This window comes from Pollicipes pollicipes, unplaced genomic scaffold (assembly GCF_011947565.3).
Source record: "Pollicipes pollicipes isolate AB1234 unplaced genomic scaffold, Ppol_2.1 Scaffold_7261;HRSCAF=8764_pilon_pilon_pilon, whole genome shotgun sequence".
Taxonomy (NCBI): Eukaryota; Metazoa; Arthropoda; class Thecostraca; order Pollicipedomorpha; family Pollicipedidae; genus Pollicipes; species Pollicipes pollicipes.
In genome coordinates this window covers 5,646,942-5,669,430 of record NW_023597054.1, presented here as the reverse complement: position 1 = coordinate 5,669,430, position 22,489 = coordinate 5,646,942, and the positions used below count along the sequence as shown (strand labels likewise).

The window sequence follows — 22,489 nt, the reverse complement described above, 5'->3', positions numbered from 1 at the left end:
TGACCTTGGTTCGGGTATAAAGGTTAGACCAAGGTCAACCCAACCTGTTTTATTATTCTAGTGTCTGCTGTATGGGATAGTTTCTGATACTCAGTTCAAATTATTGATAACAGGAACCGCGTTAGACATCTTCCATGCACTTCCTTAAGGTCATAATATGTCACTGACCTAAAACGATCCCGATCAACATTTCGTTTTTTAAGTGCATACTGCCCAGCGTGATCTTTGTAGCCTAATTAAATGCAAAATTCAAAGCAGTCTTGCATCATTTGGTCGCATGACCTTTGAAAGGTCAAGCAAGGTCACTTGCCTTAAATGAACATGGTAAATTTGATTTAGAACAGTGTTTAAGGCCTGGGGACACTTTTGAGTCCACCTTGGAGTTTGACTTTTTAACCTTATCTGGTTAAAGGTCAGGTCAGGAACTAGGAGCCTCAAACTTTGACCTAAGTGAATTCACGCACAGGTCTAGACACCCTGTGAATTTAGTGTGTCTAGCTCTCTTACTTTCTGAGATCGCAGGGGTGTGTGTCAAATTGACCACCCTTTCAAGCGAAGGATATCCAGCCGGCCATGCGGACGAGTGTCAACGCAGCCTTATGTTACATGCAATGAAATCTCATCATATTGCGGGATTATATTGCATTGATCATTGAGCCCTGTAAAGGGCTCAGTCACCCAAGTCATATCTCACATGTAAAGGGAGTAAGTAACATCAGCTCATCGGGTAGTTTACTTTCACTGAAAGTCTCACAAATATCGGTTAACACGCCCTCGTGTGGGGACCCACTTACCCCCCACCCGAAGGTTCTCCAGAATGTCTTCCGAACGGCTCGGCGTAGCCAGGCCAGACTTAACATAGCTGTAGGCAGCTGGATAGCGGATCTTTTGACGTAAAAAATTGAATGTACGTTGTAAGTTTACTAACGTCTTGTAGGTCAAATTCAGGCCTTTGCTCTCAGCTAAGCCCATTTCTAGAGAATCGTTTAATGTGATTAGACTCCGGAGAGTCGGACAAAGCCACACACATCTGGAATAGTTTCTCAGATAAGACTGTCATTCAGAGTTAAAACAAATTCCATTGGTCTAGGGTTAGGCATGAAGGTCAGACCGAGGTCAAAGCTAAACCGCTTTTATTTTATGAGGTCGCTTCTGGTGCTTATTTTAAATCTCTTTACGACAGGGACCGCAGCAGAGATGTTATATGGACTTTTTAAAGGTCAGATGAGATTACTGACCTAATATGACCCACAACCACACTTCGTTTTTAGGAACATGCCGTTTAACACAAATTATTTGAATGGCAAAATAGCAGCAACCTCTCAGTTTTTTGGTCACCTCGGCCTTTTAAACGTGAAACAAAGTCAATGACCGGAAATGAAAGCCATCGACACTTTACTTAGAATAAGCATCTAGGATCAAGGTGGTTGTACGAGGAGGTATGATGGCACTCTGAACAACAATGTGGAGTTTGACCATGTTTGGTCTTATTTCACCCCAAAAGGTCATGACCTAGGAACTTCAAAGTTTGGTATAACTTGGAACACATACAGGTCACCCCACCCTGTGAATTTGGCATCTAGCTGTCTTAACTTCCGGGATTCCATGGGAATGAAATTAAACTCCCTCCCCCACCCAAGCGACGAGTATTCAACCGGCCATCCGTGCGCGCATAAGCTCTGATCACTTACTTGTACCCAAATATATGTTAAACTGTAAAAAATATTTTACGCCGGCTGTCAGCAGTGAGATACGTATTTTCTTAAACACACCCTTGACAAATATAACACCTATTGCTAGACCAGTAAGCCTGACAACTTCAAATCCATCAGATGATGGTGAATATTGAAAGTGCTCGAAGCGCAGATTCCCAGATGATGACAGATGACGCTGATTATAAACTATGATTCCTTTGTGTTTTGCGGCATAACTGGCTTATTTCCGACACATGAAACCATTTTCCACCGATGCAGATCTTTCCTAAAATGTTTCTACCCACCCAAGATAACAGCGGATCCATCAACGTACCTCAAATAAGCCTGCAACGCGAACTCAGGCATGCTTTACAAGGGCAATACGTGCTAGGATGAATGCTGATGAAGAATGGACGCCTGCTCATAAGATGCCGAACTGGCATGTTAATCCGCACGCAATAACACTGGACGCCCCTGTGTCATGAGGCCGGCACCCCTGCGCGATTGACAGGGCTTACGGTGGAAACTGGACGCAAATTAGATAATGATTAGTCCTGCTTTATCAAGAAACAAGGGCGCAGCCTATGGGTATGTCCTCCTTAAGATGCAGCCCAGTTGTGATATTGCGCGCGTCTCGCTTGGTCTAGTAGAATCCCGTAGACTGTTTGATGCGTTAATGGCTCCCGCGGATTCGGTGTTTCCGTCCTGTGATCTTAGGAGTGCGTTCTTCTCAAGACTCCGTGACCTTGGTAAACATTATTTCTGTGGCATTGGATTCTTCATCAGCTGTAATTATTTGCAACGGCAGTTCATTACACCAATTTGTCTAACCATGCATTTTCCATTTCCTGCATTCCCCATCAAACGCATTTGCGTTTGTGGTATGTTAAACGATGGTATCATACGAAGATGTTTACTCTACTTCTTCATGTACAAATAACACAAACGTGACAAATAAATATGTGGACATACAAGCAGGCACGGACATACTCGCGACTGCATGACACTCATGTTTCACAAGCACTTGTCGCTGAGTTAGTATTTGCCGTAGGCAGGCTGGGGCTGCTGGTAGCTGTTGTCGTAGCTGACCTCGGGGGTCGGGTACTCGGTGGGCACCGGGGTCGGCAGGATGTCACTGGATGGCTGGTAGCCATTCTCGTCGGCGACAAAGGTGACCTTGACGGGGTTACCGTAGCCGTCAGTGTAGCTCCAGGAGCCCTCCTGCTTGTAGCTACCATCGTCCTGTCCGTACTGGTTCTTGCCGTAGCCGGGCAGAGGGACGCCACTCTCGGACCTAACGACAGGTGGCAGCAGCGTCAGAAACAAAGCACATTGCTACGCTTATTTCTACTATGCTAAATTCCCATGATGAGGAATTAGCTAAACGTGCACACAGTATTCCCTTCCAACAAATGTATGTGCAGTCTCAAATGAATTATTGCGCGGTCTCCCCATATGAAGTGAGGTACGCTGTTTGCCGTCTCCAACAGTGGGACAAACTAATTGACGCTCGACATCAAATGCGGAAAGGTTCCGATTTCTTTTCGCACAGTCATGTTGAAACTTGAGCAAACCTGTAGATGCCGTTCTCGGTGTTGAAGTGGAAGCTGTAGGTGCCATCTCCGGGGTGAACGTTCTCCTCCTCGAGGATAGCGATGGGCTTGTAGCCGCTGTGTCCGTAGGAGGGAGCCGGGGCGTAGCTTGGCTGGGGCTTGTAGGCCGGGGCCGGGGCGTAGGCAGGCCGGGGCCTGTAGGTCGGTGCCGGGGCGTAGGTCGGTTGGGGCCGGTCGGCGACGGCCATCAGGGCCAGGGCAGAGATGATGAACTGAAATAATAGGTCGATTATTTTGGTTGCGGCGTCATGATATAATGGAGCCATTTCGAGAAAACTCGTTTACTTTTGTGCTCAGTACTTATCAGTATTTTCTATATGTAAAAAGAAAACAAACATATATTTTTGGATTCGTAGAGTCCTGTATACTGGGATGTTTTTGACTGTGGGGATGGTAAACGGACAGAAGAGATTTTCTAGGCTGCAATGCCTTGATGTCTTCAATATAAAAGTTTAACCAAAATTGGCGCACGCTTTTGTGATATGTAGTTAAACGGCGATAACAACAGTTGGCAAAAGTCGCTGATTGGAGCTTGCCATCAGACACCGAGTGTACTGTAGCAATTTTATGCCACTGAATACCACACAACACTGACTGAAACACGTTTCGAAGCCACCATGTGCATACTCACGGTCTTCATGTTGGTGTTGGCGAGTCCGAAGCTGAACTGGTGTCGGCTGCACGGCGGACCGTCGTTATATAGCGCCGGCCCCACCCGCTCTACTGAGAGGTGACCGACCACGCCCTTCTCACCGCCTCACTGGCACGCCACGTCCTCTGCTCTCGGCAACACGGGCATTCGGAAAGCAAGCAAATCTAAAGCATAATACTAAGCTTTCAAAGCAACATATAGTTGATAGCAGGTCTTCTGAATGGGTACAACACCCAAATGTGTTTGAGTTGAAGGTGGCCGTTCCGCTCTAAGTGAAGATTACAAATAGCTGACTTTGACGCAAAAAACAGAAAGCAATGACAACGATACTGAGCATTGAAAAGAACGGGGGTTTACCAGTTTTCGGCCGGAGGCCATTAAGAAATGGAGGGTGGAGGCAATTTTAGAGCGGAAAATGGAGTGAGCCACCGCAGAGTCTGCAAGCGAGAAGGACCAGTTATTCATCATCTTTAGTGTGTAACTTGAGGCATTCATTAATCACCTTCACGTGGAGCGAAGCGATCACGTTCAACCCAAAATTTCAAAAGCCATTTAGCTGAATGGCTTCCACAAAAAATCAGCAGAACTTTACTGGTAGAATTTTGGAAATGTTGTTTCATTCTTTACTGCCACTTATGCCAAGGACGATACGTAGTACAACCCTTGGCGCCTATTGAAGTTCAATAGGCGCCGAGGTCTCGCAGGTTTTTGGTCACTGTGACATTCTAAAGGTTGTATAAGGTGACTGTCGTAAAGTGAGCACCAGCGGCCTTTGCTTAGTAGATACATCTAAGCTACGAGAAGAGGCATAATGATCTTTGCGGTCATTTGGGACTCCGTTCTGGAGTTTGACACTGTTTCGCCCAAACCCCGCACTATTGCATTCTGGGTAGGGGATGCTGTGACGTCATTTTGGACTAAGTCATATGGCACCAACGCTACAGCGGCGTGAAAACGCTGTTCTTTACGGGCTGGCTTAAGCACAAAGTTTTCCATAAACCGGACTTTTTTCTATCCGGCACGCTAGATTAACAATGACCAGCTGGGAAATGGTATTGGTTTGCACTAGAGCCACAAAATTGTTGCTGAAATGCGCTTCGCACCTGTCTCCGAGACAGAGTGGGTTACCCATTTACCAGAGATGTATTCCAAAGAACTCTAGCCGGACGTGCTTAGAAGCAGCTTGTGTAAAAGAGTAAAACATACAACAACGGTATATGGTAGGGATGAGAAGCGGTGGGCCAGACGGGCTTGCAGCACACCTGGGACGCGCATTGAAAGGCTAGAATGTGCATCCTGAAGCGTTAGGCGGGCCACTGTGAGCGTGGATGCAGGGCTGGCCTGTCCTAATAAAAGCCGTGAGTGGTGAACCCAGGAAGGGGTAAATGCAGCTCGCGTCAATTCATTTACGGATAGCAGATTTTCCTATAAAATAGGACGATTGTTGGCAAGTTTGACGCCTTCCGTCAATCAACGGTCCGTGGCCCATATCTCAGGTCAGAAATAGTGTTGGGGATATATTATGCTAGCCAGGGTGTTATTCCTGCGCATCTTTCCACCGAACCCATCCGACATTATCGACCTGTAAGTGAACCAACGCCCAGGAAAACCAAAGCGCAGCAAGAGCGAAATTCTTGGCACCTGCCCTCCTCACCTTGCCTTATTTTTATCTTTCACTCAAAATATGTACTTAAGTAGGAAGATGAATGTACAACAATTGTCCATTTAGAGATCTATTAAAAACATAAGGTAATAGATATACTTATTTACATATAAATATCCGTTTTACCAAAAGACATGACATCTAAATATTTAAGCGCGTTGACTAGGACGAACATAGCGCTGGTGCTAGAACTAGAAACCGTGGTCGAGTAGAATCTATTTTGGAGGTAGATCCTAATGTTATTTTGCATTTAGAAGGCTTGAAAAGCAAAGTGTACGATACATATCCATGTAGCATTGAAATAAATGAGTAGAGCAAGATTTCCACCCAGTTCATCGGCGAAATATCCGTGTATGATTATGGTACCAATATCTACCAACCTTTTTCTAGTATCAACCAACGACTTTACTGCAAGCTACCAACATTAGTCCCATGGTGGCATTACGTCTGCGTGGCCTTTTGCTCTAGTAGCCTTGCTTTCACGTTATTTCGCTTAAAGATCATGACATAGGGACCTTGGCATTTTAGGCACACGTGGGTTGATATATACAGGCCCATCTATTCCGCTCATGTGATATCTTAAGCTCTTTAAGTTTTGAAATCCCAGCGGGACCCATTTTCCTGCTTCCTCCCCCCCCCCCCCCCTCCCCAGGTGGCGTCGTTGTCAGCCAGCCACCCGAGCGCGTAATCGGGTGACATGCGCATGAGCAGCACGGAGGATTTTAGAAACACTTACTGTCCGTAGCCACTGCTGTATCATAACACATGATGTTCGGGACATCTTATGTATCACACAGCTTTAAAAAGAAAACTACGCGATCTTCCACCGGGCATCGCCATCAATATCTTGTCTTTTTACAGGAATTTTCGGGAGAAGATCATCTCAAATGCTAGAGCAGTGATAGTAAAAGATGTGGCTCGTCAGCTGTTGTCAGTTGTATGAATTGGTCTGGGTGCAGTAACGTAGAAGCCGATCCATACTCAGTTTGCTGCTTGAAAAGCTTAAGTAACACTGATCGATCATGTGCAGTAATTGCTGACGATTTTGCGCCATATGTCCATGCCTTCTACGGGTTTAAATTTTCCAACAGTGCTCGTTTTATGAAATATTCTTTGAAAGATAAAACATAATGAATGAAATGTTTCTTTCCACCTGCACCAGCAATGGATTTAACAACCAGCCTTGAACAAGCCTGGAACGTAAGGACAGGCACACTTAACAAGAGTAGCATTCACACTATTACATTAGGTACAGTACTGCACTGCACATTAAGCCTTGCCCTTATTGGCCTTTTGCTACAGCGCAAACTGATACGGGGATCGATGCAACCCTCGCCCTTACTGCCGTCTCCAAACCGAAAACGAAAGAGAATCATGGAAAACCATTGGATTGGCTCTCAGGAAATTACCCGGTTAGCAGTACACTTTATATTTCTTGGTCAGTAATGGAACCCATTATGCGGGGCCAAAGGCCAAATATCAACGGTATCAACTGCAAATGCATGCTCTATGTACAGGCCGTCAACAAAATGTGCATTGATAGTTCTTTTCACCAGCTGTGGCTTGTGTTTGTTGCTCTTTTTTTGTTGTTTTTTTTTTGTTGCTTTTTGCTCTCGCTTGTGCGACGCAAAGCGGGAGCAATTTTGAACGCAGGTACCGACAGAGATTTCACATCGTGCATGCACACACTTTTCTTCCGCATGGGCAATATTTTGGTGAACACAGAGAAATTCTTTCACCATTTTAGTCAGCAATTGATAGAGAAAAGCGTCATAAATCTGCGACGCGATGGTGGGCGATCATGTTATGCTCTTTGAGCGCCTGGTGCGTCAGCACATCGGGCAAACTTTTTGTTTGGAAAGTAAATGGCGCTTTGGATATTTCCAAAAATGCGTTTGAGTAGGGTTCTAATGTTGGCAAGATGTTTATAGCAATGCCGTTTTTGGACGGGAAAATGACTGTGTGGATTCTAATGCCTATTGAACATTTGTCCCGGTTTGCGCTGACGGTAGTTGGTGTACAAACTGAAGTAAATGGTTTTTGTGGTGAAATTTGAACCCTCTTTAGCATCTTGCTGCCTTTGAATGGTATTTTTTTTTTGTCGACGAGACGGTCAGCGGAGTGACATTTTCGACGGAACAGTGGCCTTATGAGTACCAATCTCAACTTAGCATTTGTCGCTGCTTGAGCATATGGTGGTCAAGGTGGAAAGTAAACTCGATAATGTAATCTGTCGTGAAAATCACGTCATATTTTGTATCTTGCTGCGTTTTCTAATATTCTCGGTCTTCGCCACACTGAGGTAAGATGACCGACAACCATACGCTCAGATTTCGTAATCTAGCACCTCGGGGTGGTAAATTGCTGCGCGGCTGTCGACGGGCAAGAGGAAGCAGAAAGCCTGATTCCCAATTCGTAGACTTACGGGTTGAAGAATTACGAATGTGAATACGACACATGCCCTCGTCAAGCCAATAACGGTGACCCTGAGAGTATTTCTTGCTGCGGAAAATCTGCGCCGTCGTGTTTAAAATGCCACCGCCGTGATCTCGAGCAGCACTAGTAAGAGAAACACGGTTATCCTTTATCATATTTGTACAGCTGTTACTGCCGCGAGGATAAACACTGATGAAGAAGAGGCATCTGATCATAAGATAACTTAATGGCATATCGATCGCCACGCCATGAAAATGGACGCATGCTGTTTCATGAGAACGGCACGCTTGAAATATTGGCTGGATTCGCGGGGTAGTATTGACTCCTACTCAAAATAAGGGCAAACTTTGTTACAATTTAAGGAAGGCGTCGCCGTGCGACACCATCCTCACAAATCAACACCCCTGCATTATCGGGGGTATCTTGCTGGGAAGATTAGTTCCCCTGCAGACTGTCTGGATTCAGTTCTGGATTTCTCAGATTCAGTGCTTCCGTCAAGTAATCCTACCAGCGCGTGCTCCTCAAGACTGTGTGACGGGGTTGAAATGACTGCTTCCTACTAAATTAGCTGCTTGATCAGCTGTAATCGTTTATAACAACAGTACAGTGGACCGATATGCCTAGCCACTGATATTTCATCTGCTGCATTGTCCTACAGAACATATGGGCGTTTCCGATACGTTAAAGGATGTCATGACACGAACATGTTTATTTTACGCCTTCATGTACAAATAACACAAACGTGACAAATAAATACATGGACATACAAGCAGGCACGGACATACTCGCGATTGCATGGCACTCATGTTTCACAAGCACTTGTCGCTGACTTAGTATTTGCCGTAGGCGGGCTGGGGCTGCTGGTAGCTGTTGTCGTAGCTGACCTCGGGGGTCGGGTACTCGGTGGGCACCGGGGTCGGCAGGATGTCACTGGATGGCTGGTAGCCATTCTCGTCGGCGACAAAGGTGACCTTGACGGGGTTACCGTAGCCGTCAGTGTAGCTCCAGGAGCCCTCCTGCTTGTAGCTACCATCGTCCTGTCCGTACTGGTTCTTGCCGTAGCCGGGCAGAGGGACGCCACTCTCGGACCTGACGACAGGTGGCAGCAGCGTCAGAAACAAAGCACATTGCTGCGCTTATTTCTACTATGCTAAATTCCCATGATGAAGAATTAGCTAAACGTGCACACGGTATCCCCTCCAACAAATGTATGTGCAGTCTCAAATGAATTAAGCGGTCTCCCCATATGAAGTGAGGTACGCTGTTTGCCGTCTCCAACAGTGGGACAGACTTAGGACACTCGACATTAAGTGCGGAGAGGTTCCGACTTCTTTTCGCACAGTCATGTTGAAACTTGAGCAAACCTGTAGATGCCGTTCTCGGTGTTGAAGTGGAAGCTGTAGGTGCCATCTCCGGGGTGAACGTTCTCCTCCTCGAGGATAGCGATGGGCTTGTAGCCGCTGTGTCCGTAGGAGGGAGCCGGGGCGTAACTTGGCTGGGGGTTGTAGGCCGGGGCCGGGGCGTAGGCAGGCCGGGGCCTGTAGGTCGGTGCCGGGGCGTAGGTCGGTTGGGGCCGGTCGGCGGCGGCCATCAGGGCCAGGGCAGAGATGATGAACTGAAATAATAGGTCGATTATTTTGGTTGCGGCGTCATGATATACTGAACCAATTTCCATAAAACTCGTTTACTTTTGTGCTCACTACTTATCAGTATTTTCTATATGTAAAAAGAAAACAAACATATATTTTTGGATTCGTAGAGTCCTGTATACTGGGATGTCCTTGACTGTGGGGATGGTAAACGGACAGAGGAGATTTTCTAGGCTGCAATGCCTTGATGTCTTCAATATAAAAGTTTAACCAAAATTGGCGCACGCTTTTGTGATATGTAGTTAAACGGCGATAACAACAGTTGGCAAAAGTCGCTGATTGGAGCTTGCCATCAGACACCGAGTGTACTGTAACAATTTTATGCCATTGAATACCACACAACACTGACTGAAACACGTTTCGAAGCCGCCATGTGCATACTCACGGTCTTCATATTGGTGTTGGCGAGTCCGAAGCTGAACTGGTGTCGGCTGCACGGCGGACCGTCGTTATATAGCGCCGGCCCCACCCGTCCTACTGAGAGGTGACCGACCACGCCCTTCTCACCGCCTCACTGGCACGCCACGGCCTCTGCTCTCGGCAACATGGGCATTCACTCTGGAACCAGTCGAACAGCATAATTCTAAACTTTCAAAGCAACATCCAGTTGATAAAAGGGCTTTTGAATGGGTACAACACCCAAATGTTTTTGAGTTGAAGGTGGCCGTTCCGCTCTAAGTGAAGGTTACAAATCGCTGACTGTCGCAGAAAATAGAAAGCAATGGCAACGATACTGAGCAGTGAAAAGAACGGGGACTTACCAATTTTCGAACGGAGGCCATTAAGAAGTGGAGGGTAGAGGCCATTTGAGGGCTGAAATTGGAGTGAGCCACCGCAGAGTGTGCAAGCGAGAGGGACCAGTTATTTATCATCTTTAGTGTGTAACTTGAGACATTTATTAATCACCTTTACATGGGGTGAAACGATCACGTTCAAACCAAAATTTCAAAAGACATTTAACTGAATGGTGTACACAAGAATCAGCATAATTTTACTGGTAGAATTTGGGAAAGGTTGGCTCATTCTGTAATGCCACTTATGCCAAGGACGATACGTAGCACAACCCCTGGTGCTTATTGAAGTTCAATATGCGCCAGGGTCTCGCAGGTTTTTGGTCACTGTGACATTCTGGAGGTTATATAAGGTGACTGTCGTAAAGTGAGCACCAGCTTAGTAGGGGCATCTAAGCTAGGAGTAAATGCATAATGAGCTTTGTGGTCATTTAGGGCACTATTCTGGAGTTTGACACTGTTCCGCCCAACCGCCTACATTGCTGCATTCTGGATAGGGAACACTGTGACGTCATTTTGGACTAAGTCCTATGGCACGAACGCTACAGCGGTGTGAAAGCGCTGTTCTTTGCGGGCTGGATTAAACACAGAGGTTTCCATAAACCGGATTTTTTTTCTATCTGGCACGTTAGATAAGGAATGTCCAGCTGGGAAACGGAATTGGCTTGCACTAGAGCCACAAAATTGTTGCTGAAATGTGCTTCCCACCTGCCTCCGACAGACAGATAGGTTACCCAATTAACAGTTATTTATTCCAAAGAACTCTAGCCGGACGTGCTTAGAAGCAGCTTGTGTAAAAGGGTACAACATACAACGGTATATGGTAGGGATGAGAAGCGGTGGGCCAGACGGGCTTGCAGCACACCTGGGACGCGCATTGAAAGGTTAGAATGTGCATCCTGAAGCGTTAGGCGGGCCACTGTGAGGGTGGATGCAGGGCTGGCCTGCCCTAATGGGAGTCGTGAGTGATGAACCCAGGAAGGGGTAAATGCAGCTCGCGTCAGTTCATTTGCAGATAGCAGATTTTCCTATAAAATAGGACGATTGTCGGCAAGTTTGACGCCTTCCGTCAATCAACGGTCCGTGGCCCATATCTCAGGTCAGAAATAGTGTTGGGGATATATTATGCTAGCTGGGATGTTATTCCTGCGCATCTTTCCACCGAACCCAATCGACATTATCGACCTGTAAGTGAACCAACGCCTAGGAAAACCAAAGCGCAGCAAGAGCGAAATTCTTGGCACCTGCCCTCCTCACCTTGCCTTACTTTCACCTTTCACTCAGCATATGCACTTAAGTAGGAAGCTATATATACAACAATTGTCCGTTTATAGATGTATTGAGAAAATAAGGTAAAAGGTATATTGATTTGCATAGAAATATTCGTTTTACCGAAAGGCAAAACATCTAAATATTTAAGCGCGTTGACTAGAGCGAATATAACGCTGGTGCTAGAACTAGAAACCGTGGTCGAGTAGAATCTATTTTGGAGGTAGATCCTAATGTTATTTTGTCTTTAGAAGGCGTGAAATGCAAAGTGTACGATACAAATGCATGTAAAATTGACATAAATTTGTAGAACAGGGTTTCCACCTAGTTCATTGGCCAAATGTCTGTGTTTGATCATGGTACCAATATCTACGAACGTTTTCCTTTTATCAACCAAATACCATGCTGCCAGCTACCAACTCAAGTCCCATGGTGACGTCACGTCTGCGTGGCCTTTTGCTCTAGTACCTTTGCTTTCACGTTATTTCGCTTAAAGATCATGACATAGGGACTGTAACATTTTTGGCACACGTTGGTTAATGTATACAGGCCATCTATTCCGCTTATTTGATGTCTTAAGCTCTTTCAGCTTTGAAATCCCAGCGGGGCCCATTTTCCTCCTCCCCCCCCCCCACCCCCCAGGCGTCGTCGTTGTCAGCCAGCCACCCGAGCGCGTAATCGGGTAACATACGCGTGAGCAGCACGGAGGATTTTAGCAACACCTAATGTCCGTAATCACTGATGTATTATAACACATGATGTTCGGGACATCTTATGTATCACGCATGTTTAAAAAGAAAAACACGCGATCTTCCGCCGGGCATCGTCATCAACATCTTGTCTTTCTACAGCAATTTTTGGGAGAAGATCATCCCCAATGCTAGAGCAGCGATAGTAAAAAGATTTGGCTCATCAGCTGCTGTCAGTTGTATGAATTGGTCTAGACGCGGTGACGTAGAAACCGATCCATTCTCAGTTTGCTGCTTGAAAAGCTTAAGTAACATTGATCGATCATGTGCAGTAATTGCCGACGATTTTGCGCTATGTGTCCATGTCTTTTAGGGGTTTAAATTTTCAAACAGTGCTCGTTTTATGAAATATTTCTTTCCACCTGCGGCAGCAATGGATACAACAACCAACTTTGAACAAGCCTGGAACGTAAGAACAGGCACTCCTTACAAGAGTAGCATTCACACTGTTCCATTAAGTACAGTACTGCACTGCACATTAAGCCTTGCCCATATTGGCCTTTTGCTACAGCGCAAACTGATAGGGGGATCGATGCAACCATCGCCCTTACTGCCGTCTCCAAACCGAAAACGAAAGAGAATCATGGAAAACACCATTGGATTGGTTCTCAGGAAATTGCCCGGCTAGCAACACACTTTATGTTTCTTGGTCAGTAATGGAACCGATTATGCGGGGTCAAAGGCCAAATATCAACGGCATCAACTTCAAATGCGTGCTATATGTACAGGCCGCCAACAAAGTCCGCATTGATGGTTCTCTTGATCCAGCTGTGGCTGACAGCTTGTGCGACGCAAAGCGGGAGCAATTTTTGAACGCAGGTACCGACAGAGATTTCACATCGTACATGCGCACACTTTTCTTCCGCATGGGCAAGATTTTGGTGAACACAGAGAAATTCTTTCACCATTTTAGTCAGCAATTGATAGAGAAAAGCGTCATAAATCTGCGACGCCATGGTGGGCGATCATGTTATCCTCTTTGAGCGCCTGGTGCATCAGCACATCGGGCAAACTTTTTGTTTGGAAAGTAAATGGCGCTTTGGATATTTCCAAAAGTGCGTTTGAGTAGGGTTCTAATCTTGGCAAGGTGGTTATAGCAATGCCATTTTTGGACGGGAAAATGACTGCGCGGTGTCATATGATGTCATATGACACCGTCAAATGACTGTCATAATACGAAAATGTTTATTTTACGCCTTCATGTACAAGTAACGCAAACGTGACAAATAAATACATGGACATACAAGCAGGCACGGGCATACTCGCGATTGCATGGCACTCATGTTTCACAAGCACTTGTCGCTGACTTAGTATTTGCCGTAGGCGGGCTGGGGCTGCTGGTAGCTGTTGTCGTAGCTGACCTCGGGGGTCGGGTACTCGGTGGGCACCGGGGTCGGCAGGATGTCACTGGATGGCTGGTAGCCGTTCTCGTCGGCGACAAAGGTGACCTTGACGGGGTTACCGTAGCCGTCAGTGTAGCTCCAGGAGCCCTCCTGCTTGTAGCTACCATCGTCCTGTCCGTACTGGTTCTTGCCGTAGCCGGGCAGAGGGACGCCACTCTCGGACCTGACGACAGATGGCAGCAGCGTCAGAAACAAGGCACATTGCTACGCTTATTTCTAGTATGCTAAATTCCCATGGTGAGGAATAAGCTAAACGTGCACACAGCATTCTCTTCCAACAAATGCATGTGCAGTCTCAAATGAATTAAGCGGTCTCCCCATGTGAAGTGAGGTACGCTGTTTGCCGTCTCCAACAGTGAGACAGACTAATTGACACTCGACGTTAAGTGCGGAAAGGTTCCGATTCCTTTTCGCACAGTCATGTTGAAACTTGAGCAAACCTGTAGATGCCGTTCTCGGTGTTGAAGTGGAAGCTGTAGGTGCCATCTCCGGGGTGAACGTTCTCCTCCTCGAGGATAGCGATGGGCTTGTAGCCGCTGTGTCCGTAGGAGGGAGCCGGGGCGTAACTTGGCTGGGGGTTGTAGGCCGGGGCCGGGGCGTAGGCAGGCCGGGGCCTGTAGGTCGGTGCCGGGGCGTAGGTCGGTTGGGGCCGGTCGGCGGCGGCCATCAGGGCCAGGGCAGAGATGATGAACTGAAATAATAGGTCGATTATTTTGGTTGCGGCGTCATGATATACTGAAGCAATTCCCATAAAACTCGTTTACTTTTGTGCTCACTACTTATCAGTATTTTCTATATGTAAAAAGAAAACAAACATATATTTAGGGATTCGTAGAGTCCTGTATACAGGGATGTCCTTGACTGTGGGGATGGTAAACGGACAGAGGAGATTTTCTAGGCTGCAATGCCTTGATGTCTTCAATATAAAAGTTTAACCAAAATTGGGGCACGTTTTTGTGATATGTAATTAAACAGCGATAACAACAGTTGGCAAAAGTCGCTGATTGGAGCTTGCCATCAGACACCGAGTGTACTGTAACAATTTTATGCCATTGAATACCACACAACACTGACTGAAACACGTTTCGAAGCCGCCATGTGCATACTCACGGTCTTCATATTGGTGTTGGCGAGTCCGAAGCTGAACTGGTGTCGGCTGCACGGCGGACCGTCGTTATATAGCGCCGGCCCCACCCGCCCTACTGAGAGGTGACCGACCACGCCCTTCTCACCGCCTCACTGGCACGCCACGGCCTCTGTTCTCGGCAACATGGGCATTCACTCTGGAACCAGTCGAACAGCATAATTCTAAACTTTCAAAGCAACATCCAGTTGATAAAAGGGCTTTTGAATGGGTGCAACACCCAAATGTGTTTGAGTTGAAGGTGGCCGTTCCGCTCTAAGTGAAGGTTACAAATCGCTGACTTTGTCGCAGAAAATAGAAAGCAATGACAACGATACTGAGCAGTGAAAAGAACGGGGACTTACCAATTTTCGAACGGAGGCCATTAAGAAGTGGAGGGTAGAGGCCATTTGAGGGCTGAAATTGGAGTGAGCCACCGCAGAGTGTGCAAGCGAGAGGGACCAGTTATTCATCATCTTTAGTGTGTAACTTGAGACATTTATTAATCACCTTCACATGGGGCGAAACGATCACGTTCAACCCAAAATTTCAAAAGACATTTAACTCAACGGTGTACACAAAAATTAGCATAATTTTACTGGTAGAATTTTGGAAAGGTTGGCTCATTCTGTAATGCCACTTATGCCAAGGACAATACGTAGCACAACCCCTGGTGCTTATTGAAGTTCAATATGCGCCAGGGTCTCGCAGGTTTTTGGTCACTGTGACATTCTGGAGGTTATATAAGGTGACTGTTGTAAAGTGAGCACCAGCTTAGTAGGGGCATCTAAGCTAGGAGTAAATGCATAATGAGCTTTGTGGTCATTTAGGGCACTATTCTGGAGTTTGACACTGTTTCGCCCAACCGCCTACATTGTTGCATTCTGGATAGGGAACACTGTGACGTCATTTTGGACTAAGTCCTATGGCACGAACGCTACAGCGGTGTGAAAGCGCTGTTCTTTGCGGGCTGGATTAAACACAGAGGTTTCCATAAACCGGAATTTTTTTATATCTGGCACGTTAGATAAGGAATGTCCAGCTGGGAAACGGAATTGGCTTGCCCTAGAGCCACAAAATTGTTGCTGAAATGTGCTTCCCACCTGCCTCCGACAGACAGATAGGTTACCCATTTAACAGTTATTTATTCCCAAGAACTCTAGCCGGACGTGCTTAGAAGCAGCTTGTGTAAAAGGGTACAACATACAACGGTATATGGTAGGGATGAGAAGCGGTGGGCCAGACGGGCTTGCAGCACACCTGGGACGCGCATTGAAAGGTTAGAATGTGCATCCTGAAGCGTTAGGCGGGCCACTGTGAGGTTGGATGCAGGGCTGGCCTGCCCTAATGGGAGTCGTGAGTGGTGAACCCAGGAAGGGGTAAATGCAGCTCGCGTCAATTCATTTACAGATAGCAGATTTTCCTGTAAAATAGGACGATTGTCGGCAAGTTTGACGCCTTCCGTCAATCAACGGTCCGTGGCCCATATCTCAGGTCAGAAATAGTGTTGGGGATATATTATGCTAGCTGGGATGTTATTCCTGCGCAGTGGGACCCAATGGGAAAATTGGGACCGAACCCAATCGACATTATCGACCTGTAAGTGAACCAACGCCCAGGAAAACCAAAGCGCAGCAAGAGCGAAATTCTTGGCACCTGCCCTCCTCACCTTGCCTTATTTTTATCTTTCACTCAAAATATGTACTTAAGTAGGAAGATGAATGTACAACAATTGTCCATTTAGAGATCTATTAAAAACATAAGGTAATAGATATACTTATTTACATATAAATATCCGTTTTACCAAAAGACATGACATCTAAATATTTAAGCGCGTTGACTAGGACGAACATAGCGCTGGTGCTAGAACTAGAAACCGTGGTCGAGTGGAGTCTATTTTGGAGGCAGGTCCTAATGTTATTTTGCATTTAGAAGGCTTGAAAAGCAAAGTGTACGATACATATCCATGTAACATTGAAATAAATGAGTAGAGCAAGATTTCCACCCAGTTCATCGGCGAAATATCCGTGTATGATCATGGTACCAATATCTACCAACCTTTTTCTAGTATCAACCAAAGACTATACTGCAAGCTACCAACATTAGTCCCATGGTGGCATTACGTCTGCGTGGCCTTTTGCTCTAGTAGCCTTGCTTTCACGTTATTTCGCTTAAAGATCATGACATAGGGACCTTGGCATTTTGGGCACACGTGGGTTGATATATACAGGCCCATCTATTCCGCTCATGTGATATCTTAAGCTCTTTAAGTTTTGAAATCCCAGCGGGGCCCATTTTCCTCCTCCCCCCCCCCCCCCCCCAGGCGTCGTCGTTGTCAGCCAGCCACCCGAGCGCGTAATCGGGTAACATACGCGTGAGCAGCACGGAGGATTTTAGCAACACCTAATGTCCGTAATCACTGATGTATTATAACACATGATGTTCGGGACATCTCATGTATCACACATGTTTAAAAAGAAAAACACGCGATCTTCCGCCGGGCATCGCCATCAATATCTTGTATTTCTACAGCAATTTTCGGGAGAAGATCATCCCCAATGCTAGAGCAGCGATAGTAAAAATATATGGCTCATCAGCTGCTGTCAGTTGTGTGCATTGGTCTAGACGCAGTAACGTAGAAACCGATCCATACTCAGTTTGCGGCTTGAAAAGCTTAGGTAGCACTGTTCGATCATATTCAGTAATTGCTAACGATTTGCGGTATGTGTCCATGTCTTTTAAGGGCTTTAAATTTTCCGGAAGTGCACGTTTTGTGAAGGATTTTTTTGTATTTAAATCAGCAATAGATCGAACAGCCTACAATGAACGAGCCTGAAACGTAAGGAGAGGCACACTTTACAAGAGTAACATTCGCACTATCGCATTAAGCACATTACTGCACTGCACATTAAGCCTTGCCCTGATTGGCCTTTTGCTACAGCGCAAACTGATAGGGGGATCGATGCGATCCTCGCCCTTACTGCCGTCTCCAAACCGAAAACGAAAGAGAATCATGGAAAACACCATTGGATGGTTTCTCGGGAAATCACCCAGTTAGCAATACGCTTTATGTTTCTTGGTCAGTAATGGAACCGATTATGCGGGGTCAAAGGCCAAATATCAACGGCATCAACTGCAAATGCGTGCTATATGTACAGGCCGTCAACCAAATGTGCATTGATGGTTCTTTTGATCCAGCTGTGGCTGATAGCTTGTGCGACGCAAAGCGGGAGCAATTTTTGAACGCGGGTACCGACAGAGATTTTACACCGTACATGCGCACACTATTCTACCGTATGGGCAAGCTTTTGGTCAACACAGATAAACTCTTTCACTATTTTAGTCAGCAATTGGTAGAGGAAGGCAGCGTAGACCTGCGGCGCGATGGTGGGCGATATTGTTATGCTCTTGGAGCGCCTGGTGAGTCAGCACATGGGGTAAAACCTTCTGTCTGGGAAGTAAATGACGCTTTGGATACTTCCAGAAATGCGTTTGAGTAGGGTTCTAATGTTGGCAAGATGGTTATAGCAGTGTCTTTTTTGGGCGGGAAAATGACTGTGTGGATTCTAATGCCTATTAAGCATTTATCACTGCTCGCGCTGACGGTAGTTGATGTAGAAACTGAATAAAATGTTTTTTTTTTGGTGAAGATCGAACAATCTTGCTGCGTTTGAAGTTTTTTTTTGTCGACGAGATGGCCAGAGGAGTGACATTTTCGACGGAACAGTGGCTGCATGATTACCAATTTCGACTTAGCGTTTGTTGCTGCTTGAGCATATGGTGGTTAAGGTGAAAATAACATTCGATAATGTAATCTGTCGTGCAAATCATGCATATTTCTTATCTTCCTCCGTTTTCTATTATTTTCGGTCTTCAACACCCTGAGGTAAGATGACCGACAACCACACGCTCAGGTTTCGTGGTCCAGTGCTATGGGTAGTAAGTTGCTGCGTGGCTGTCGATGAGCAAGAGGAGGCAGAAAGCCTAATTCCCGATTAGTAGACTGAGGGTTGAAGAATTACGAATGTGAATACGACACATGCCCTCGTCAAGCCAATAACAGTGACCCTGAGAGTATTTCTTGCAGCGGAAAATCTGCGCAGCCGTGCTTGAAATGCCACCGCCGTGATCTCGAGCAGTACGGGTGACAGAAACGCGGTTGTCCTTTGTCATATTTGTGCAGATATTATCGCCGGGAGGATAAGTACTGATGGAGAAGAGACGTCTTATCATAACATAACTCAATGGCATATCGATCGCCACGCTATAAAAATGGACGAACTCCGTGTCATGAGAACGGCACGCCTGAAATATTTACTGAATTCACGGTGGAGTATGAACTCTTACTCAAAATAAGGGCAAATTTTGTTACAAAGTAACACGCGCTCGGGTGGGGCTCAAATTGATCCCCCGAAGGTTTTCCCGGAATAATTTCCGAACCGCGCAGTGCAGCCGCTCCAAATCTTGTATGCTGTAGACAACTGAATAACGGATCGTCTGATACCTAAAATTTAGATTTGCCTTTTAAGGTCACTGAACTATGGCAGGTCAAAGTTAGGTCATGGTTTTAGCGAAGGCACGTTCTAGGAAATCGTTCAATCCGATCAAACAACGGGGGCGTTCGACGACGCCATACGTCTCTGAGATACTGTATTAGGCAACACACAAATTGAATAAACAAATAACATTGACCTAGGGTCAGTTATGAAGGTCAGACAAAGGTCAATGCCAGCCTGTTTTATTACTCTCCGGCTGCTGTATGTGCTAGTTTCTGGTGCTCATTTGGAATATATTAATAGCAAGAACCGCGTTATACACCTTCCATGGACTTCTTGAAGGTCAGAATAGATCACTGGCCTAAAATGACTCAGGTTATCACCTTTTTAGGAACATACTGCCTAGCGTAATCTTTGTTCCTTATCCAAATTCACAACTCAAAGCATTTTTATATCATCTTAGTCATCGTGATCCTTGAAAGAAAAAACAAGGCCACTTACCTTATTTAAGCATGTGACATTCTCCTCAGAACAGTTGCCTACGTTCTTGGGGCCCTTTGGAGACCAATCCGGACTTAAGCCTTGTTTGACCTTATCTGACCAGAAGGTTATGACCTAGGAACTTAAAACTCTGACCTAAGTGAGTTCACATACAGGTCAACACACGAGGTGAATTTGGTGTCTCTAGCTCTCTTGGTTTTGGAAATCTCAGGAGAATTATTAGGGAATATAAATATTATCAGGGTAAATTGATACCCCCTCACCCGAGCGAAGGGTTTCGAACCGGCCACAGGTGCGCGTGTTGAGGAAGGCGTCGCCATGGGACACCCTCCTCAAAAATCAACACCCTTGGAATATCGGGCGTATCTTGCTTGGAAGACTAGTTCCCCTGTAGACTGATCGGATGCAGTGCTGGATTTCTCAGATTCGGTGCTTCCGTCAAGTAATCCTACCAGCGCGTGCTCCTCAAGACTGTGTGACAGGGGTGAAATGACTGTTCCCTACAAAATTAGTTGCTTGATCAGCTGTTATCATATATGACAACAGCACAGTGGACCGATATGCCTAGCCACTGATATTTCATCTGCTGCATTACCCCACAGAACACATGTGCGTTTCCGATACGTTAAAAGATGTCATGATACGAACATGTTTATTTTACGCCTTCATGTACAAGCAACACAAATGTGACAAATAAATACATGGACATACAAGCAGGCACGGACATACTCGCGATTGCATGGCACTCATGTTTCACAAGCACTTGTCGCTGACTTAGTATTTGCCGTAGGCGGGCTGAGGCTGCTGGTAGCTGTTGTCGTAGCTGACCTCGGGGGTCGGGTACTCGGTGGGCACCGGGGTCGGCAGGATGTCACTGGATGGCTGGTAGCCGTTCTCGTCGGCGACAAAGGTGACCTTGACGGGGTTACCGTAGCCGTCAGTGTAGCTCCAGGAGCCCTCCTGCTTGTAGCTACCATCGTCCTGTCCGTACTGGTTCTTGCCGTAGCCGGGCAGAGGGACGCCACTCTCGGACCTGACGACAGGTGGCAGCAGCGTCATAAACAAAGCACATTGCTACGCTTATTTCTAGTATGCTAAATTCCCATGGTGAGGAATAAGCTAAACGTGTACGCAGTATTCTCTTCCAACAAACGCATGTGCAGTCTCAAATAAATTAAGCGGTCTCCCCATATGAAGTGAAATACGCTGTTTGCCGTCTCCAACAGTGGGACAGACTAATTGACATTCGACATTAAGTGCGGAGAGGTTCCGATTCCTTTTCGCACAGTCATGTTGAAACTTGAGCAAACCTGTAGATGCCGTTCTCGGTGTTGAAGTGGAAGCTGTAGGTGCCATCTCCGGGGTGAACGTTCTCCTCCTCGAGGATAGCGATGGGCTTGTAGCCGCTGTGTCCGTAGGAGGGAGCCGGGGCGTAGCTTGGCTGGGGGTTGTAGGCCGGGGCCGGGGCGTAGGCAGGCCGGGGCCTGTAGGTCGGTGCCGGGGCGTAGGTTGGCTGAGGCCGGTCGGCGGCGGCCATCAGGGCCAGGGCAGAGATGATGAACTGAAATAATAGGTCGATTATTTTGGTTGCGGCGTCATGATATACTGAACCAATTTCCATAAAACTCGTTTACTTTTGTGCTCACTACTTATCAGTATTTTCTATGTTTAAAAAGAAAACAAACATATATTTAGGGATTCGTAGAGTCCTGTATACTGGAATGTCTTTGACTGTGGGGATGGTAAATGGCCAGAGGAGATTTTCTAGGCTGCAATGCCTTGATATCTTCAATATAAAAGTTTGACCAAAATTGGCGCACGGTTTTGTGATATGTAGTTAAACGGCGATAACAACAGTTGGCAAAAATCGCTGATTGGAGCTTGCCATCAGACACCGAGTGTACTGTAACAATTTTATGCCATTGAATACCACACAATACTGACTGAAATACGTTTCGAAGCCGCCATGTGCATACTCACGGTCTTCATATTGGTGTTGGCGAGTCCGAAGCTGAACTGGTGTCGGCTGCACGGCGGACCGTCGTTATATAGCGCCGGCCCCACCCGCCCTACTGAGAGGTGACCGACCACGCCCTTCTCACCGCCTCACTGGCACGCCACGGCCTCTGCCTTCGGCAACACGGGCATTCGGAAAGCAAGCAGCTGTAGAGCAAAGTTCGATGCTTGCGAAACATCCTTCAGCTGGCGGGGACCCCGCTGTATGTAATAATAAGGCAAGTTGATGTATCTGAGCTGCAGGTGACCGATAAGTCTAACGTGAAAGGGACCTATGGCTGATCTGGCAGTGCAGAATACGAACCACAATTACAGCAACAAACAGTGAGAAGAGCAGAGGCTCACAAATTTTCGGCAGTAGGCCATCTTGAAGTGTAGAGTATGTACACGTGAGCTAGAGCGGGAAATAGAGCGAGTCAACGCAAAGCACCGAA

General features: G+C 46.4%; 4 protein-coding genes across 4 annotated transcripts; all 4 read right to left on the bottom strand.

Moving 5' to 3' along the window:
* Window positions 1-2,540: 2,540 nt before the first annotated feature.
* On the bottom strand, window positions 2,541-3,964 carry LOC119113087 (adhesive plaque matrix protein-like). The gene is made up of 3 exons (XM_037237418.1): window positions 3,939-3,964; window positions 3,269-3,519; window positions 2,541-2,988 (listed from the first exon to the last, which is right to left on the bottom strand). Exons 1-3 carry the CDS (start codon window positions 3,945-3,947, stop codon window positions 2,730-2,732), a joined length of 519 nt encoding a protein of 172 aa, XP_037093313.1. The 5' UTR covers window positions 3,948-3,964; the 3' UTR covers window positions 2,541-2,729.
* A 4,807-nt stretch (window positions 3,965-8,771) lies between these two features.
* On the bottom strand, window positions 8,772-10,156 carry LOC119113096 (adhesive plaque matrix protein-like). Its single transcript, XM_037237426.1, has 3 exons — window positions 10,093-10,156; window positions 9,423-9,673; window positions 8,772-9,147 (listed from the first exon to the last, which is right to left on the bottom strand). Exons 1-3 carry the CDS (start codon window positions 10,099-10,101, stop codon window positions 8,889-8,891), a joined length of 519 nt encoding a protein of 172 aa, XP_037093321.1. The 5' UTR covers window positions 10,102-10,156; the 3' UTR covers window positions 8,772-8,888.
* Window positions 10,157-13,687: 3,531 nt separating this feature from the next.
* Window positions 13,688-15,093, bottom strand: LOC119112726 (adhesive plaque matrix protein). The gene is made up of 3 exons (XM_037237000.1): window positions 15,030-15,093; window positions 14,360-14,610; window positions 13,688-14,082 (listed from the first exon to the last, which is right to left on the bottom strand). The coding sequence occupies exons 1-3, from the start codon at window positions 15,036-15,038 to the stop codon at window positions 13,824-13,826; spliced, it is 519 nt and encodes a 172-aa protein (XP_037092895.1). The 5' UTR covers window positions 15,039-15,093; the 3' UTR covers window positions 13,688-13,823.
* A 5,584-nt stretch (window positions 15,094-20,677) lies between these two features.
* On the bottom strand, window positions 20,678-22,083 carry LOC119112948 (adhesive plaque matrix protein). Its single transcript, XM_037237253.1, has 3 exons — window positions 22,020-22,083; window positions 21,350-21,600; window positions 20,678-21,072 (listed from the first exon to the last, which is right to left on the bottom strand). The coding sequence occupies exons 1-3, from the start codon at window positions 22,026-22,028 to the stop codon at window positions 20,814-20,816; spliced, it is 519 nt and encodes a 172-aa protein (XP_037093148.1). The 5' UTR covers window positions 22,029-22,083; the 3' UTR covers window positions 20,678-20,813.
* Window positions 22,084-22,489: the final 406 nt, after the last annotated feature.

Bases quoted from the DNA above. Each gene is read 5' to 3' on its own strand.
- LOC119113087 (XM_037237418.1), bottom strand. The intron at 2,989-3,268 runs GTTTGCTCAAGT...ACCTGTCGTTAG, and splicing joins ACCGAGAACGGCATCTACAG to GTCCGAGAGTGGCGTCCCTC.
- LOC119113096 (XM_037237426.1), bottom strand. The intron at 9,148-9,422 runs GTTTGCTCAAGT...ACCTGTCGTCAG, and splicing joins ACCGAGAACGGCATCTACAG to GTCCGAGAGTGGCGTCCCTC.
- LOC119112726 (XM_037237000.1), bottom strand. The intron at 14,083-14,359 runs GTTTGCTCAAGT...ATCTGTCGTCAG, and splicing joins ACCGAGAACGGCATCTACAG to GTCCGAGAGTGGCGTCCCTC.
- LOC119112948 (XM_037237253.1), bottom strand. The intron at 21,073-21,349 runs GTTTGCTCAAGT...ACCTGTCGTCAG, and splicing joins ACCGAGAACGGCATCTACAG to GTCCGAGAGTGGCGTCCCTC.